This window comes from Aquarana catesbeiana, linkage group LG03 (assembly GCF_042186555.1).
Source record: "Aquarana catesbeiana isolate 2022-GZ linkage group LG03, ASM4218655v1, whole genome shotgun sequence".
In the NCBI taxonomy this organism is placed as follows: domain Eukaryota; kingdom Metazoa; phylum Chordata; class Amphibia; order Anura; family Ranidae; genus Aquarana; species Aquarana catesbeiana.
The window spans coordinates 127796915-127815460 of NC_133326.1; the positions used below are offsets into that span (position 1 = coordinate 127796915).

Below are 18546 nucleotides of genomic sequence, written 5' to 3' on the forward strand. Positions count from 1 at the left end.
CCCCTGACAGAACGGAGATCTGCCTTGTTTACTATGGCAGATCCCCATTCTGTTACTGCAGGGAACGATCATGGGCGGCCGGCGGACATAGAGTCCGCCGGACCTGCTGATTGGCTCCCCAGCTGGCCAATGGGCGCGTGCGCGCCCACAGAACCTTGTGCACGAACCGACGTACAGCTACGGCGATTAGCACAGCCGAGCAAACCTGCCGCAGTATAACTGCAGCGGCTGGTCGACAAGAGGTTAACATGTTGTTTATATTGACTGGATACCAGTATTCACCATGGGGCTATTGCCCTTATCCTAGTTTTTCCATTTTGTGTTTGCATAAACATACATTAGGTTACATGAACTGATGTGGTTTATTGCCTGCATTTGTTTTGTTCTTTGTTCACATATGTGCGACCTGAAAGTGGCACAATTTTGCCATGATTTTTGCCACAACTTTGACGTGATTTTGCCACAACTTTGACATGACTTGAAACAATGCATGTGTAGTCTTGAGGTCTATTGACCTCAAGTTGCATCAGAGTCGGACCAAAGTAGTGCAGGGACTACTTTGAAGTCGCTATGACTTGAGGTTTCGCACAGATGTGAATAGTACTCATTGGAAATCATGGGGTACGACTTGTCATGCGACTTTGCAGTCCCAGGACAAGTCTCACAAGTATGAAAGGGGCCTAAATAAAGAATTTTAAAAAAAATTCAGTGGCTAGCTAATACAGACATACTGTGCCCCAAGGGACTTGCAACTGTTCTTGCAGCAAATGGTGGCTCTACCAACTACAAAGTATTGACTTTGATGGGGGGGGGGGGTGAATACTCATGCACATACAAGATTTCTGGGTTTTTCACCATCAAACTTCGTAAGCACGTGTATATCACATAATACAAAGCCCCAAAAGATCCATTTTAATTCCAGGCTGTAATGCATTATAACAGGAAAAAAAAAAATCAGGGGGGTGAATACTTTCGCTAGGCACTGTAGCTATTATCAACATTCCATGTGTATAATATATACAGATTGAGTGTGGTGACAAAGTCTTTGAACAATTCAAAGAAATGAATACATAGGCTTCCTGTACTATGTAACAATGAAGAGATTACAAGGATTCCTGTGGCTTTGCTGTGATCATAACTTTTGTGAAATCTAATGCTTTATACTATACTGTACTTTTTCTTAATTTCCATGTTTCAACCCTTAAAAATGTCACAAAATTAGATTTTTTAAATTAGATATATTTTTTAATTCCTCTGTGTGATTAAATTAAGGTTACATTTTTTTTCAGGTTGGACCCACTTGACAGTATGCCTATGAATAAGTGTTCAATCTCAGCTTCATATTTTCTGTAATAATAGTCTTTCATGTAACTTTTGCTGACTACATAGTAAATGGTTAATCCACGCAGCTGCGTTTTTAATTTGACTCATACAAAGTGGTCTGAAATTGGTTCAAGACTTGCTTCTACTTGTCAGAAATGTATTTTTTGCAGTTTTGCATGTTTCTGATGACTGACTATAGCCAATAAAAAGGAAGACATAAAGCAAATTGCACAATTTAGTCAGCTTTAGTGAAGAATTTTCACCTTTGTCTTGGGAATATATTGGTGAAAGCAGGATAAATCTGTATTGGATAGAAAAACACATTTGACCCTAGCGGTAGTCTCCGGAGGAAGAACACAACAAGTTACTTATAACAGTCAAATTCTCCTTTTAATTTCTCCATACCACCCCAGAGAAATTAAAGGAGCATGGGAAATGCCTAATATGTACTTCCTTCAGATGCTTTCAATCACAAGGCCATTGGAGTGTCAGACAATTGCGAAAAAAAAACAAAAAACAATGGATTCCCCCATCTACACATTCAAGGTGGATGAAGGAATCCTCCCCACTGTGCTATTGTATACTGACAGCGGGACTCCCCGGCTGTCAGAATACATTGATCAGCACTGCAGCCGATTGGCTGCATGTGCTGGGTAAGCATAAATTTTTCAACAGTCCTGCTCAAGAGGAGTATCACTAAATCAACTCCTCTTGAACAGGAATGGCCGTAGATGGATCGACATTCAATCAGTCCCTGTTGAACCGGCTGAATTTCAGCCCATCTATTGCCAGCTTTAGTTTGTTTTCATTCAACCAATGGGCAGAATGGTAAAAACTAACAGATTCCTGCATCCATACAAGCAGAGTAGATGCAGGAATCCTCCCTGCTTTGCTATTTTATGCTGACAGTGGGGATACCTCCACTGTCAGAGTACACTGCAGACCGCTGATCGAAGAAGGTTTTCCAGCGGGACCATACGACAGAAGCTGATCTAATGATCGGCTTCTGTCGAACCGGGACGGCTACACACAGATTGGTATTTGACTGGTTAATCCGTTAGTACCCAGAGTAAGTGTAGCTAAAATAAAAAACAGAAAAATCAGCACAAGGGACATAACAGTCCTTGTGCTTTTAGAAGAAATGCTCCTCGGTTAATACCCACCCCCCACCAGTGAGGCAGGGGTTGATACAACTAAGGGGCTGTCACGGGCTCTCATCAAGAGAACGCAACTATGCCCGCTTTTCCACCCAGCTCAACCATTCATAGAAGCTGTACTGCATCCTCTATAAATGAAAAGGCTGGGCAGAAAGCATGTGTATAGTCAGGATTTTTTGATCAGAACCTGTGACGGCCCTTTAGTTGTCATAACCCTCCGTGCACTGGTAGATTACAGGGGTGGGGTACATATGGATGGAGCATTTCTACTAAAAGAAGAGACAGCAGCATAAAGGAGACATCCCACTGGCTGTAAGTTATGTCCCTTGTGCTGATTTTTCTGTTTTTTATTTTTGCTACATTTAGGCTATAAATCAGCTCTCCCAGAACGCACAGTTTTAGAGGTTTTCTGGATAAAGGTTTTTATTTCTTGTACTTTGGGGCACCATGTATGAAAACGATCTAAAATATATGTAGGACTTGGAATATGTTTTGTCTTTCCTCATTCTGTTTAAGATATACTTTCTCACTAAATTGTGAATTTTCACAAACAAATTAGAGAATCATCCTTATCTCAACTTTCTAAATCCTTGTTGGAAAATGTTAGAAAACGTGTGTTCATAAATCAGAGTTGGTACTGAATATATACAGTACAGAGACCCTTTATTGGAGGGCCTTGTTGCACAGTTTTTACACGTTTGTGAATTTATGGTTCATAAGATAAAGTGGAACAATTGTACTTTAATAATAATTGATTGCACGTTGATTTAATAAGTGTGCACTTTATGAGTGTAGTATAACATTTATTTATGGACTTTAAAACACGTTATAATATTTTATGGTATGTTAGCACTTTGTGTACACATTGTTTATATTGTGGAGGTTTTATAGTTTCATGTTTATTTAGCACCTTATAGGGTAGCGCAGCTTTACACTTTTTCTAACATTTTGTCACATTCGTGTACAGGGGGAAAACTTTCAGAGCAGCAGCTGGAGACAATTTTAGGGTATTTTGTATAAAAGTTTTAAATAGGGTGTCTCTATACCTCTTCTAAACTCTTACTTTAACAATATTGTTGAAATTTAGCATGTGCTTTCTTAACTGACAATTAGTGGTCTCTCTCTGCTTTATTTCAGTTCTTGGGACATATTTGAAAGTTCTCAGGATCCTTCAGGACTGTCTGCGGCACTACAAAATTCAGATCTTGTGGGTGTCTTACATATGTTATATTGTGCTTTATTTCATAATTCCTCCTCTGAGCCAAGTGTTTCTAATTCTAAAGAAACATACGAGCAAAACACCATCCAAGTGGCAATGCACAGCCTGCGGTTTCTTAACAGCTTTGCTACACTTCATCTCCAGTCCTTTCAGGTATTACTTTACATGTGCCTATAGAACTACTCTGAATAGTACAGAATAGTGATTAAAATACAGATACAATAGCTTCCTAAATATCATATTGATGAGCTGTTTGTGTATTCATTAAAATGCTTATGTACTCTTGTTATTATCCTGGTGGTGCAGTATCAATTATCACTCAGGCCTGTTACCTGAGATGCTGTAACCGTTGTCCACACACCTGTCTGCTTATGTCTTTCTCTGATTTATTAGGTGTCAGGCTGGACACATTGTATGGCATAGGCTCAAGTACTAATTTATTGCTATTCTGATCACCTATGACTGACATCTTAACCTTAATCAAACAGGTTAAGATATATGTACTATTCTAAACACTCACTGGGCTACATTTTCAGCTGTTGCCTCACAAAGGTTTACCCACTTAATGACCGTGCCATAGTCGAATAACAGGTACAGCGCGGCTCGATAACTCTGGGAGGGCATACATTCACGTCCTGCCAGAATTGCGCTCCCGCGCGCCTCCTGGGGCACACACACGGGAGTATCCGTCACCGCCGGTTCCAGAGGGACGCTGACAGTGGCCGTTTACCACGTGATCGCTCCGTCAAATGACGGAGCGATCACTTGTAAACAAACTGGCGTCATGTCCGGTTCCTCTCTCCCCTCTCTGTACATATCGGTATAGTGTGAGGGGAGATGGGAGAGATCGGTGCAGCAGCATTGTGGGATGGATCTGTAGTGCCCACTGCGCTGCTCTGTGACAATTCCAGCCTCATCCATCCATTCGTGCTCAGCCATCCCATCCATAATCAGCAATACTTAGCCATCCATCTATGCTTAGCCATCCATCCATACTCAGCAATACTCATCCATCAATCCATCCATGCTCAGTCATCCATCCATCCATCCATGCTTAGCCACCCATCCATACTCAGCAATACTCATCCATCCATGTTTAGCCATCCATCCATACTCAGCAATACGCATCCATCCATCCATATTCAGCAATACTCATCCATCCATCCATACTCAGCAATACTCATCCATCCATCCATACTCAGCAATACTCATCCATCCATCCATACTCAGCAATACGCATCCATCCATGCTCAGCCATCCATACTCAGCAATACTCAGCCATCCATCCATACTCAGCAATACTCAGCCATCCATCCATACTCAGCAATACTCAGCCATCCATCCATACCCAGAAATACTCATCCATCCATGCTTAGCCATCCCATTCACCCCCATTCATACTTAGCAATACCCAGCCATGCTCATCCGTACTCAGCCATCCCATCCATACTCAGCAATACCCAGCCATACTCAGCCGTACCAATCCATACTCAGCCATACTCATTCATGCTCGGCCATCCCCATCTACCGCTCATCCATGCCACTACAGTGCCTCACAAAAGTGTAATAGGTAGTCAAACTAGATTTGACATTCATGCCCCCAGAACACCTGACGGTGCTCCCTGCATGTTGGGCATCTGTATGTGGCCAGGCTGTGGAAAAGTCTCCCACGTGTGGTATCGCTATACTCAGGAGGAGTAGGAGAATCTATTTTGGGGTGCAATTTTTGGTATGTACATGCTATGTGTTAGAAATATTGTATAAATGGACAATTTTGTGTAAAAAAAAAAAGTGTCTTTCCACACTTTAAAAATCTTTCAGGGTTTTTTACCATCATACTTCGTAAACACGTGTATATCACATAATACAAAGCCCCAAAAGATCCATTTTAATTCCAGGCTGTAATGCATTATAACTTGATTTTGCAAAGAATTGTGGGGAAAAAATTACAATTTCAAAAGACTCACCATGCCTCTTACTAAACACCTTGGAATGTCTACTTTCCAAAAAGGGGTCATTTGGGGGGTATTTGTACTTTCCTCCCATTACAGGGTCTCAATAAATGAGAAGCCGTCAGTACATCAGGTGTGACCAATTTTCAGAGATTGGCACCATAGCTTGTGGACTCTATAACTTTCACAAAGACCAAATAATATACACCAGTTTGGGTTATTTTTACCAAAGATATGTAGCAGTATACATTTTGGCCAAAATTTCTGAAGAAAAATTACTGATTTGCAAAATTGTATAACAGAAACAAAGAAAAATTCATTTTTTTACAGAATTTCCAGTGTTTTTTCTTTTATAGCGCAGAAAATGCACTCAATGCACTGTCTAATTGGGCGACTATGTGGCAGATGAGATATAATATTAGAAAATAAAAAAGGGATATAATAACTGCGCTAACCCAGTGAAAAAAAACACAAAGCTGCTACACAAAAATGTGACAAGTATTCAAATAAAATGATATAAGAAATGTAGCGCTAAAACCAAATATAATAAAATACATATATAAAAACTGGTGTTATTCAATTTCAGTGAATATTCAACCGATGTGTAATAGTTGTGAAAAGATATATGTGGTAAAGTCCAACAATGTAAAATAAAAAGTCCAATAAAGGTGAAAAAATCTTCAAACGTGTAATTCATGAACTAGTGAATCCTGAAGTGAGGGAGGTTATACACTCTTACCGGAGCAGATGGATTCGGATGCCGGTGACACCAAATCAGATAAGTTTAGAAAACCGGATGGATGGCTCTCCTGGATGAAGATAGGAACCCCGGATCTCAGAAGACATCTCCTCTGGGCTGGAACAACTTCAGCAATATCCACCGAACAAAAGAAACAACACATCCAATGGGGACATCCAAACTCTCACATGGAACCAAAATATGGGGAAGAGAAGAGAGGAGTGCTCCTCTGCCGCCAGTTCCAGAAATGTTCTAGTAGAACGTTTCTGGAACTGGCGGCAGAGGAGCACTAGCATCCAAATCCATCTGCTCCGGTAAGAGTATATAACCTCCCTCACTTCAGGATTCACTAGTTGATGAATTTCACCTTTATTGGAATTTTTATTTTACATTGTTGGACTTTACCACATATATCTTTTCACATCTTTTACACATCGGTTGAATATTCACTATTATTGAATAACACCAGTTTTTATATATGAATTTTTTTATATTTGGTTTTAGCGCTACATTTCTTATCAGATGAGGTTTAATGTTGATAAATGTAAAGTTATGCAATTGGGGGCTAAGAATATGCATGCATCATACATGCTAGGGGGAGTACAACTGGGGGAATCCATAGTGGAGAAGATTCTGGGGGTTTTGATGGATCATAAGCTCAATATTAGCGTGCAATGCCAAGCTGCGGTTTCCAAAGCGAGCAAAGTCCTTTCTTGTATTAAGAGAGGTCTGGAATCCAGAGAGAGAAAGATATCATTTTGCCCCTGTACAAATCATTAGTAAGACCTCATCTGGAATATGCAGTTCAGTTTTGGGCACTAGTTCTCAAAAAGGATATTGGGGAACTGGAGAAAGGGCAGAGAAGGGCAATCAAACTGATAAGAGGCATGGAGGAGCTCAGCTATGAGGAAAGATTAGAGGAACTGAATTTATTCTCTCTTGAGAAGAGGAGAATAAGGGGGGATATGATCAACATGTTCAAATATATAAGGGGTCCATATAGTGAACTTAGTGTTGAGTTATTCTCTTTATGGTCAACACAGAGGACACGGGGGCACTCTTTACGTCTAGAGGAAAAGAGATTTCATCTCCAAATACGGAAAGGTTTCTTCACAGTAAGAGCTGTGAAAATGTGGAATAGACTCCCTCCAGAGGTGGTTCTGGCCAGCTCAGTAGATTGCTTTAAGAAAGGCCTGGATTATTTCCTAAATGTACATAATATAACTGGGTACTGCCATTTATAGGTAAAGTTGATCCAGGGAAAATTCGATTGCCTCTCGGGGGATCAGGAAGGAATTTTTTCCCCCTGCTGTAGCAAATTGGAGCATGCTCTGCTGGGGTTTTTTGTCTTCCTCTGGATCAACTGTGGGTATAAAATTGGGTATATTGGATTGTACGATATTTTTTATTTTATTTATTTATTGTTTTTAAAGTTTCAACCTGACTAACTATGTAAAATAAAAAACCCAGCGGTGATTAAATACCACCAAAAGAAAGCTCTATTTGTGTGAAAAAAAGGACAGAAAATTCATATAGGTACAGTGTTGCATGACTAATTGTCATTCAAAATGTGAGAGCACCGAAAGCTGAAAATTGGTCTGGTTAGGAAGGGGGTTTAAGTGCCCAGTGGATATGTGGTTAAATCTTGGTACCTTAGCCACTTGACCTCTGGACAATTTACCCCCTTTATGACCAGGCCATTTTGTTGCGATACTGCACTGCGTTACTTTTTTTTGACAATTGTGTGGTCGTGCAACACTTTACCCAAATAAAATTGATACCCTTTTTTTCCCCCACAAATAGAGCTTCTTTTGGTGGTGTTAGGCAAGTCTGCTATTGCTGCTGGGCCTAGTCTGAGGACTTGGTCGGGTCCTGCACTCGGGCGAGAAAGACTAAGAGCCTTGAGATCTACGACCGCCCCTGAGGAATTGTTCTCATAGCGAAATTGAGCATCCCTATCAAGGACTGCAGCTGTCTTTTAGTACTTTCCTGTGACCGGGTAAACTCCTGAATGACCAAGCTAACACAAGCTAATTTGTCAGAAGGCAGGCTAGGCTGCATGGCATGCGTATCCAGGACGATGCCTGAGAAACTTATGAAATGTGTTGGGCCTTCCACTATGTGTTCATTGAGATTGTTGAAGACCTCTCTTAGCTTGTCTAGATTTACCGGGGGGGGGGGTATGTCTAGGTGTTCGATGAGCAGAAAATCGTCCGGATAATGGATAACTCTGTGACACAGGGCCTGGTGTGACAGGTTCAAGTGAGGGATTGGGCGAAAACGTCAGCTTTGTGGGCAAAGTGGCGACAAAAGAGTTCTGTGTCTGTGAGGCTCCAGTCAGAGCTTATCTGGAACTGGGCAAGTCTCGCTGCTGCTTTGGCTGAAAATGACCGATGGTCGTAGAAGGCAAAACCTCCATATTTGTAAGCAAGATCTGTCACAGCATGAAGGTATGAGTCCAGCTCCTCCCTCCTGCCTAGGGTGGATGAACAAAGTACATCTCTGAACATCCCGAAGGCCAGGGCGAACTCAGTGGCTGACAGCTTACGACTGAGGCTGGAGTCTCTCAACTTGACAACCACTGAGACATCCACCCCAGGCGTATGATTTGTTGTCAGCTAAGTCATGGACTGAGATGAGCAGGGATGCCAATTGATGTCTTTGCCCTCCAAGATATCCTCCCCGATGCTGGTTGGAACAAGATGAACGGGGAGGACGATAGGTGCAGAGCCTGGTGTACCTGCAGAAGGAGAAGCTGTCATCAGGACCATGACCAGGTCAGGGAGGGCGAACTTTCAAAGGTGTGACTCTGGTCTGGACGTCCGAACTGTTGCGGCTAAGGGGGAGACCAAAGAGTGCAGCTGGGCCCCCCGTGGATGGATTGTAGGGATGCCTGTTGGGCCCAGCTGCAGCTGGAGGCGGGAAGAGGCGCCTGAAAAGCTCTGCCTTCCTGGCCGTAGCAGGAAAGGGAATATCCCTGCGACTCAGCTATGAGTTTGGGGATGTTCCGTCCCCTGAGGGACTGCAGGCAGCCGCGCTCTGAGCCACTTGGGGGGGTAACAGAGGGGTGGGTGTGAAGTCCTCGCTGCGAGAAGACAAAAGGGGGCTGGGTGCTCATATTTAAGAGGAGTCATAGCCATAGGATAGAGAGCGGAGTGGTAAAGAGAAAACTCAGAGAGGAGGAAAAAGGAAGAAGTACAGAAAAAGGAATGATAGGCATAGACAGGAGCTGACAGAGTTCTGTTGTGCAGAACTTATGTAGAGTGGAAATTTAGAAAACTCAGAAGAGTGCGTGGCGACCGAGGTGGGCCTGGAGGTGACTGGCCAGATAACCGATAGCTCGGGTGCCTGTCTGTGGCAAGCACAAACCTGAAGACCAGAACCCCAGTACGCGTACTGGGGTGAGAAGTAGAAGTCTGGTACGGCCTACGTAGGAATGTTGTGGTCTGTAGGGGGTGACGTGTGCTCGGCCTGCTAACACTTGCACTGCCAGCAAGTCTACTGTTAAGCGACCTTGTCTGCGATGTATAGACATATGTGGCAGAACTAATGCCTGGTGAAGATGCAAACATTGCGTTTTTTTTTTTACCTGGGAAATAACGTCCAACCTGGTACAGGATGGAACCTGAACTCGACTGACCTGAGGGAGAAAACACAGACGAAAACGATGAGTGGCTCGTATGAATGCCACTGGAGACGAGTGACCGATTAAGTGCCACTAAAAAATGAAGTGGGCTGTATGAGCACCACTGAGTGTGCTTGCAGGGATTGCAAGGAGTATATGTTGAGATGCATGTTTGCAGCGATTGCAAATGGGTATATGCTGAGATTCGTGTTTTTGCAGCGATTGCAAGGAGTTTATACTGAGATGCGTGTTTTGCAGCGATTGCCAAAATGGGTAAATGCTGAGATGCATGTTTTGCAGCGATTGCAAAAATGGGTATATGCTGAGATGCGTGTTTTGCAGCGATTGCAAGTGGGTAAACACTAAGATGCGTGTATTTGCAGCAATTGCAAGGAGTTTATACTGAGATGCATGTTTTGCAGTGATTGCAAACGGGTAAATGGTGATGAGATGCGTATCTTGCAGCGATTGCAAGGAGTTATGATGAGATGCGTATCTTGCAGCGATTGCAAGGAGTGATGAGATGCGTGTCTTGCAGTGATTGCAAGGAGTTATGATGAGATGCGTATCTTGCAGCGATTGCAAGGGGTTATGATGAGATGCGTATCTTGCAGCAATTGCAAGGAGTTATGATGAGATGCGTATCTTGCAGTGATTGCAAGGAGTTATGATGAGATGCGTATCTTGCAGCGATTGCAAGGGGTTATGATGAGATGCGTATCTTGCAGCAATTGCAAGGAGTTATGATGAGATGCGTATCTTGCAGCGATTGCAAGGAGTTATGATGAGATGCGTATCTTGCAGCGATTGCAAGGAGTTATGATGAGATGCGTATCTTGCAGCGATTGCAAGGAGTTATAATGAGATGCGTATCTTGCAGCGATTGCAAGGAGTTATGATGAGATGCGTATCTTGCAGCGATTGCAAGGAGTTATGATGAGATGCGTATCTTGCAGCGATTGCAAGGAGTGATGAGATGCGTATCTTGCAGCGATTGCAAGGAGTGATGAGATGCGTGTCTTGCAGCGATTGCAAGAAAAGGTCACTGATAGTACTGATAGGCAAAAAAAAAAAAAGAAGGAGAGCAGAATTGTATATGTAGGAACGAACTGCGAAGTAGCATACGTAACGAATCGTAGATTTGTCATAGGGAGTGTTACGAATTGGTGTGTAGGATACTGATGATGCGAACCGTTGTGCCGCCGATGCGACTAGGTTTGAATTGGATTGTGATGTGTACAAATGTAAATGTGACAGGAATCGGTTAGTAGAAATGACATAAGTAACAAATCGTAGGTTTATATAGGAACCGTTATGAATTGGTGTGCGGGATACCCGTGATGTGAATCGTTGTGCCGCCGGAGCGACTAGGTTTGGAATGGACTGTGATGCATGTAGCTGCCACTGCGGCCCAAATCGGTCAGTAGAAATAATATGAATAATGAATTGTAGGGTATGGTAAGAACCGCTACGAATCAATGTTTGGGACACGACCGACGCGAACCGTTGTGCCGCCGAGGCGACTAGGCTCGAATCAGAGTGATGCATATGGCATGAAAGTGATATGAATCAGTGAGTAGCATGAATCATTTGTAGGGTACGAGAGTGAGTGGAATGAATCGGTGCAAGATGTATCTGATGCGACCGTTGTGCCGCTGACACGACTAGGTACGAATCAGACTGTGGTAGGTAATGCAACATATCTGATATGAATTGGTAGTAGGGTAAAAGAAATTGGTTGAAAAGTATGAAGTGAATCCGTTATGAATTGGTTGGAGAGTGTATGCCACCCCTTACTCTAAGACCGAACCCATACCAAGCACCCAGCCCCCCATGCTAATCAAGTGCAGAGAAGGCACCAGGTGGGTCTAATTACCACCTCAATCAGCCACAGAACCTGTGCAAACAATACATGCTCATCTCCAAATGGGTGAGATGGCAACCCCATAGATTGTGAATCCTATGAGCAACGAAGCCTGTAACGAGTGAAATCGGACAATGACTAACAGTGGCTCGGAGGTTTGGATCTACAAATGAAAACGTATGTTTGTGGGTGGGATGACAAGCAAGGCTGAGGGAACATGTGAATCTACTACACCTGTGCCAAATGATGACAGGACATGACCGACAACAACTCAGAGGCAGCTAAGAGCGAAAGAGATGCAGGATAGGAAACATAAATCACAACATTGCCATTGCGTATGAACGAAAAAGTTCGAACCCTACCTGCAACAGCAAATGAGAACCGCAGATGAACACCACGCACGGAGAAGCTGCAAGACATGTAATCGGACGGACAGACAGACAGACAGACTCATGAACACGAGGTGAGCTGGGAAGAGTCAGCCCAGCGACGTGTATTATCGTGCACTGGAACTGACAAAGGGGAAGTGGTCAGCTTAAATACCCTCCGGGCCCCTCCCATAAACTCAGGCCAGCATACTGGCCTTCTAATATATATATATATTTTAATTCTGCTATAAAACATATCCAATAATAAAAATAAAAAAATAAAACTTCTTCATAAATTTAGGCCATTATGTATTCTGCTACATATTTTTGGTAAAAAAAAAAAAACCCAAAAAGGCGTATATTGACTACATTTGCACAAAAGTTATAGCATCTACAAACTATGGGATGTTTTTATTTATTTGTTTACTAGTAATGGCGGTGATCAGCTACTTATGGCAGGATTGCAATATCGTGGCAGATAATTTGGAGACTAACTGACACTTTTGACACTTTTTGGGGACCAGTGACACTAATACGCACTGTCACTGTACTGTACTGGCTGGGAAGGGTTAACATCAAGGGCGATCAAAGGGTTAAATGTGTGCCTAGCCTGTGTTTCTCTAAACTGTGGGAGGTGCTTTTAATAGGGAAAGGCATAGATCCATGTCCCTGCTTTGCAGGAACACAGGATATATGCCTTCCCTACTGACAGAACAGCAATCTGCGTTGTTTACATAGGCAGACTACCGTTCTGTCTCTCTGCTGTATCATCGGCGGGTACTGGCAGACATCGAGTCCGCGGTACCTGCTGCTGGGCTCCCGCTGTGTGTGGTTACAGCAGGAGCGAGCCCCTACCCGGAAGAGCCAGATATTATATACAGACGTGATCTGGCTCACATGTGCCACCCTGTAGCAGTAAAACTGCAATAGGACAGACCTGAAGAGGTTAGGCTGAGTTCACAACTTTGCAATGCAGGGACGCTTGCGTCATTTGTGGTCTCATTCATTTGTAATGGAACCCCAATGCAGAAGCGTTTTAGTGCATCACAGCATGCGGTAACGTAATACCATGCCTTGTCATGTACCGCCTTTAAAAGAAGTACATGCACCTTGGTAAGTTTTAGCGCATTAGGAAGTCCACATTCAAATGAATAGGCTGCTCTAACATAACACACATTAATGCACAAAGTGACGATTGTCAACGAGCTTTGTGTTAATGCATTGCAAAGCATCGGTAGATCCTGGAAGTTTAGAAAGTGTTATGAAAATTAGTTGTGGGGCTACCCTCTTAATTTCTCATTTAGCAGGAAATTTATAAAATTTGTTGAATAATTTGAAAGTCTTGATGCACAATAAAAGGTGTTAACTTTTTCCCTTGATTTCTGTGCCAGTCTGTTGTAGGAGCAGAGGGTCTTTCTCTTGCCTTCCGGCATGTCATCAGCTCCCTGATTTGGTTCTGCACTCAGTACACATGTGAGGAACTTCTTCATGAAATCATCGTGTGTGTTGGATACTTCACAGTGAATAATCTGGACAATCAGGTGACTTACTAATGATGTAACACAGGATTTTTATTGGGGTTGAAAAAAGAGTTAAAGCAATAAAAAAACAAAAATGCAGTATATTGCAGCTTACCAATGATTACATGTGGGGGCTGCAGCACTTTTCTTCTCTTTGGCTTTTTCTCATTCTGATCTGGCCAGTAACACACCTCCTGTATTGGAATGCTCCCACGCTGGATGTATAAACACAGGGGCACCTTTGCACAGCAGCATTTTCATTCTAGGGGGTGTTAGATGCACTAGCAGATATAAATACACTAACAAACTGAAGGCAAACTCCAGTTAATAGTTTATAAGCAGTTACAGCAAACAGTTTTTTTTCCCTTTGGCATAAGAGTTTTACACAAAGAAAAAAATGATGATCATTTTAAGTACCCCTATTAGCTTTAAATGGTTTGTCTCATCTCTGTAACTAATACATTCAGAGAGAGCTTGTTCTTTTGAAAAACAACAGACTTACTGGCTGGATCACCAGATGAAAATAGAAGAAAGAAAGCCTAAAAAAGAAAACAAATGCAGCCATCACATCTAGGGATTGGTAAGCTGCAATATAGTAAATGTTTGCTTTTGGGTTTAACACTGCTTTAAAAGGTACATCCAGACAATTTATTTTTTTTTGTTAGTGTGGGGAAGAATTTTTTTTACTACTATCTTGAAAGACTGTCCTCTCACTTTCTGTGCCATGGACATTGGTTTTACCAGGCTGGAAGTCAGGGATACAGACAAATAACAATCTGATTAATGTTCAGGCCTTCCCCTACTCTACTAAAATGGGTTTCTGTTTGGTATTGTGTTGCTGTGGTACACTTCCTATCTGATAAAATGTTGTCAGGCCAGACATGTGGGGAAATCTCTCTTTACAAGGCCCCAGATAGCAGTAACAACCTGACAGGTGGTTCTAACCCTTTCCTGCTCTATCTAAAATAAAATTTTGGCTGGACACTTTTACGTTAACATAATGTTTGAATAGCAAATGTTCATAGAACAGTATACCTGTGTTTAGGAAGTGTCCCATCATCAAGTTGTGCTCAAAAGGAATTGTTTAGTGGGCCTCATTCATAAGGAAGAACTGTTCTTCACAAAGGGGATGGTAACCGAAGATGCTGTAGAGATATACAGTATGCATTTTGTGAATTAGGTTTCTGGGGCTGATTTATTTTATTATTGCAGTCCTGCAAAGAGGTTCCATGTTATGTAACTCTGCATTAGACATGTGGTGACCAACAGTTATATGTTTACCTCTTCATTCTGCCCATAGCAACACTGGTTGCTATGGGCAGTGAGAATTGTTCAGAAATGCACCATCCAACATACCCTATAGGCAATAACAATAGTGACCATGCAACTGGCCAACAAGCTTTTTTTTTTTTATTTATATGCAAAACAAAAACACAATTTCCTATGCAGAGATTATGACCATATGGGACTCAGTCTCGTTATTTATTATTTGTTAGCGGAAAATAATAAAGCAGTGAATGTAACATTCACAAAACATTCACTGTAGGTATTGTATATTTTTGTGTGTTTTAAAATGCAGTAATGAATTCACCTACAGTAAGTGTCACATTCAGTAAATATGCTTATTGGTTTTCAATATTTTTTTTATCACTAAACTTGTAATTCTTTTCTGTTTTCATTTATTGTTTAAATACAACAGTCTTTATAGACAGCCTGGTCTCAAACATAGGATCATAGTTTTCAGATTAACAGATGGTGTGTTAACCATGGAAAAAAAGTGGAAGGCTATCCCAAAATGTCAGGGCCTGTGTCGATGAGCTTGGATATGTCGATGGCATCAGTTTGAGACACTTTTGAGAGCATTCAGAATTAATTGACAGGTGCAGTTAACCTCCTTCTGACCTGCATTTGACCAGCTTCAAGCGAGTTTTGCATTGCCATTCACATGGAAGTGCAGAACCCAATTAAAATGTTCAGACACAGCTATCAGTTCCACCTATTAGTGCCCTTCAGTGCCACCTATCAATGCCCTTCAGTGCCGCCCATCAGTGCCCACCAGTGCCACCTCATCAGTGCCGCCTATTAGTGCCCATCAGTGTCACCTTATCAGTGCCCATTAATGCAGCCTATCGGTGCCCATCAGTGCAGCCTCATCAACGTACATCAATGAAGGAAAAAAATTACCTGTTTGCAAAATTTATTAACAAAATATAACACAGTTTTTTTTTTTTTTTTTTCGGTCTTGTTTATTTTTTTTAACAAAAAATAAGAAAACCCAGAGGTGATCAAATACCACCAAAAGAAAGCTCTACTTGTGGGGGAAAAAAAGATAAAAATGTTATTTGGGTACAGTGTTGTATGACCGCGCATTTGTCGATCAAAGAGTGACAGCGCTAAAAGCTGAAAATTGGTCTGGGCAGGAGGGGGGTTTAGGTGCCCAGTAAGCAAGTGGTTAAGGTCAGTCAAAGGGTCTTCACCTGACTGCACTTAAATTTGACTTTACTGTAAGGCTCCATTCACACCTAAGCGTTTTGAATCGCGGGTGGAACTGCAGAGATTCTGCCCTCGATTCAAAACGTGGGACACGTTTGTGATGCAATTACTTCTTAATGGCACCCCAGTCACATAAATTGATAAATCGCAGGAAAACTGCAACGCACGAAGCTTATCGCCCACAAAGAAGCAGGAGCTTCTTTTGGTCAACAGCGTTGCATGTTGCGATTTGCCATGATTGCAGCGCGATTTATCGCATGACAATGGTGGCAAAATTGCACCGTGATTGGGTGCCATTAAAAAGTAACGGAATCGCAAACGTGTCCCGCGTTTTGCTGCAGTTTGGAGTCGCTGGCAGAATTACAGCGATTCCACCCACGATTCGAATTGCCTAAGTGTGAATGGAACCTGACCTTCATTTTTCAAGAAAAAAGTCAAAGCCCTGAACATACGTTTTCAGCAGATTCCTTTGGACCTCTTACCAATTTCCATGGCATATATACATTTTGTACCCTCCTATAGCTACATGTTACATATGAAAAGCTGGCAAATTTTAAATCCACTGTCTTTCTTTCTTTAATCCTGCATGCCTCTTATTTACTGTAAGCTTAAGTGAATACCACGTGATTGGAGATTTTCTTGGCTGAACTATGGGGCAATGTTCCTTAATCATTATAGAAGTTACTTACAGAAAATATTGATGTTACCATGTACAATGTAATCATATCTTCTTTTAAATAATTAGTATGACTTTTTTTGGGGGGATGACCACTACCCTTTTCCCTGTAATTAGTTCAATACCAGGGATCTTTGGCCATCCACCCTCCATTTCCATCAGCAATCTAAGCATGCATAGTAATGTTATGATTGTGTAAGGGAAAATCACATTTAACCCTTTCACTGCCAGTCCCTGTGCTCCATTTTTACACTAAGGTGGCCAGACCATTTCCTTGCTTTTTTTTTTTCCCTTGCAGCTTTCAGAGTTTGTTGAAGACCCCCAAACCATTAGGGCACAATGATATTTGCGTAAATTTATCAAAACTATTTTCGTTAAAAATACACTAAAATCATTATTAGCAGATAAAAAGACAGCACGTTTTACATAATTCCTTCCAAATATAAAAGCTTAACCTGTATTGAGTTAATAAATAACAAAGATTTGTCATTTTTAAATTACGCCTTTTTGCAAAATGGTCAAAATCGAACGTAAAATAAATGACCAAATTTCTCTAAAATTCTGAAGGTTTTTAATTGTTCCTTTACAGCTTTCAGAGTTTGTTAATGACCCCCCCCCCCCCCCAAACCATATATTTTCTGAAAGCATAAGACCAGTAGTATAAAAAGAAGGTGCTACTGATTTTTAGGGCCCCACAATATTTGCGAAAAAATGTTTACCAAAGCAATATTTTCGCTAAAAATACACCAAAATCTTTATATGCAGATACAAACACAGCAAATTTTACAAAATTCCTGCTCATTTCCTACAAAATATAAAAGCTTAACCTGTATTGAGTTAATAGATAACAAATATTTGTACATTTTAAATTGCGCCTTTTTGAGAAATAGTGAAAATCGAATGTACGCAAAAAAATCTGGAGGTTTAGCTATTTCACTTACAGCTTTCAGAATTTGTAAAAGACCCCCAAACCATACATTTTCTGAAAGCATATGGCCAGTAGAATAAAAAGAAGGTGCTACTGAATTTTAAGGCACCGCGATATTTGAGCAAATGTTTATCAAAACAATATTTTTGCTAAAAATACACTAAAATCATTAATAGCGGATTCATACATGGCAAAATGTACAAAATGCCTGCTAAATTCCTAGTAAGTATAAAACTTAAAACTGCATTGAGTTAATAAATAGCAAATATTTGTACATTTTAAATTGCGCACCTTTTTGTGAAATGATGAAAACTTAAGGTACGTAAAACTGTAAATAAAAACAATTTACAAATCCGGAGGTTACCATTTTTCATTTACAGCTTTCAGAATTTGAAAAGACCCCTCAAACTAGACATTTTCTGAAAGCACATGACCTGTAGAATAAAAAAAAGTGCTACTGATTTTTTGGACATCGTAATAATTGTGCAAATGTTCATCATATCGCTATTTTCACTAAAAATACACTAAAATCATTAATAGTGCACATAAACACAACGTATCTTACAAAATTCCTGCTAAATTACTACTAAAGCATCATTCACATGTGGCATACTAAAGTGCACACCCATGGAGGGCCATGTTTACCCTCACGCATTAAGTCCCATTGATGTCAATTGGGATG

The 18546-nt window shown here is 41.3% G+C and overlaps 1 protein-coding gene across 6 annotated transcripts in view; it reads left to right on the forward strand.

Moving 5' to 3' along the window:
• SCAPER (S-phase cyclin A associated protein in the ER) overlaps positions 1-18546 on the forward strand; it is a 500548-nt gene that overhangs the window by 438510 nt on the left and 43492 nt on the right. For all 6 annotated transcript variants that reach the window (XM_073619203.1, XM_073619204.1, XM_073619198.1 and 3 more), the window contains 2 exons: positions 3618-3852; positions 13639-13788. In XM_073619203.1, the coding sequence (XP_073475304.1) occupies positions 3618-3852; positions 13639-13788 (385 nt within the window). The remainder of the gene's footprint in view (positions 1-3617; positions 3853-13638; positions 13789-18546) is intronic.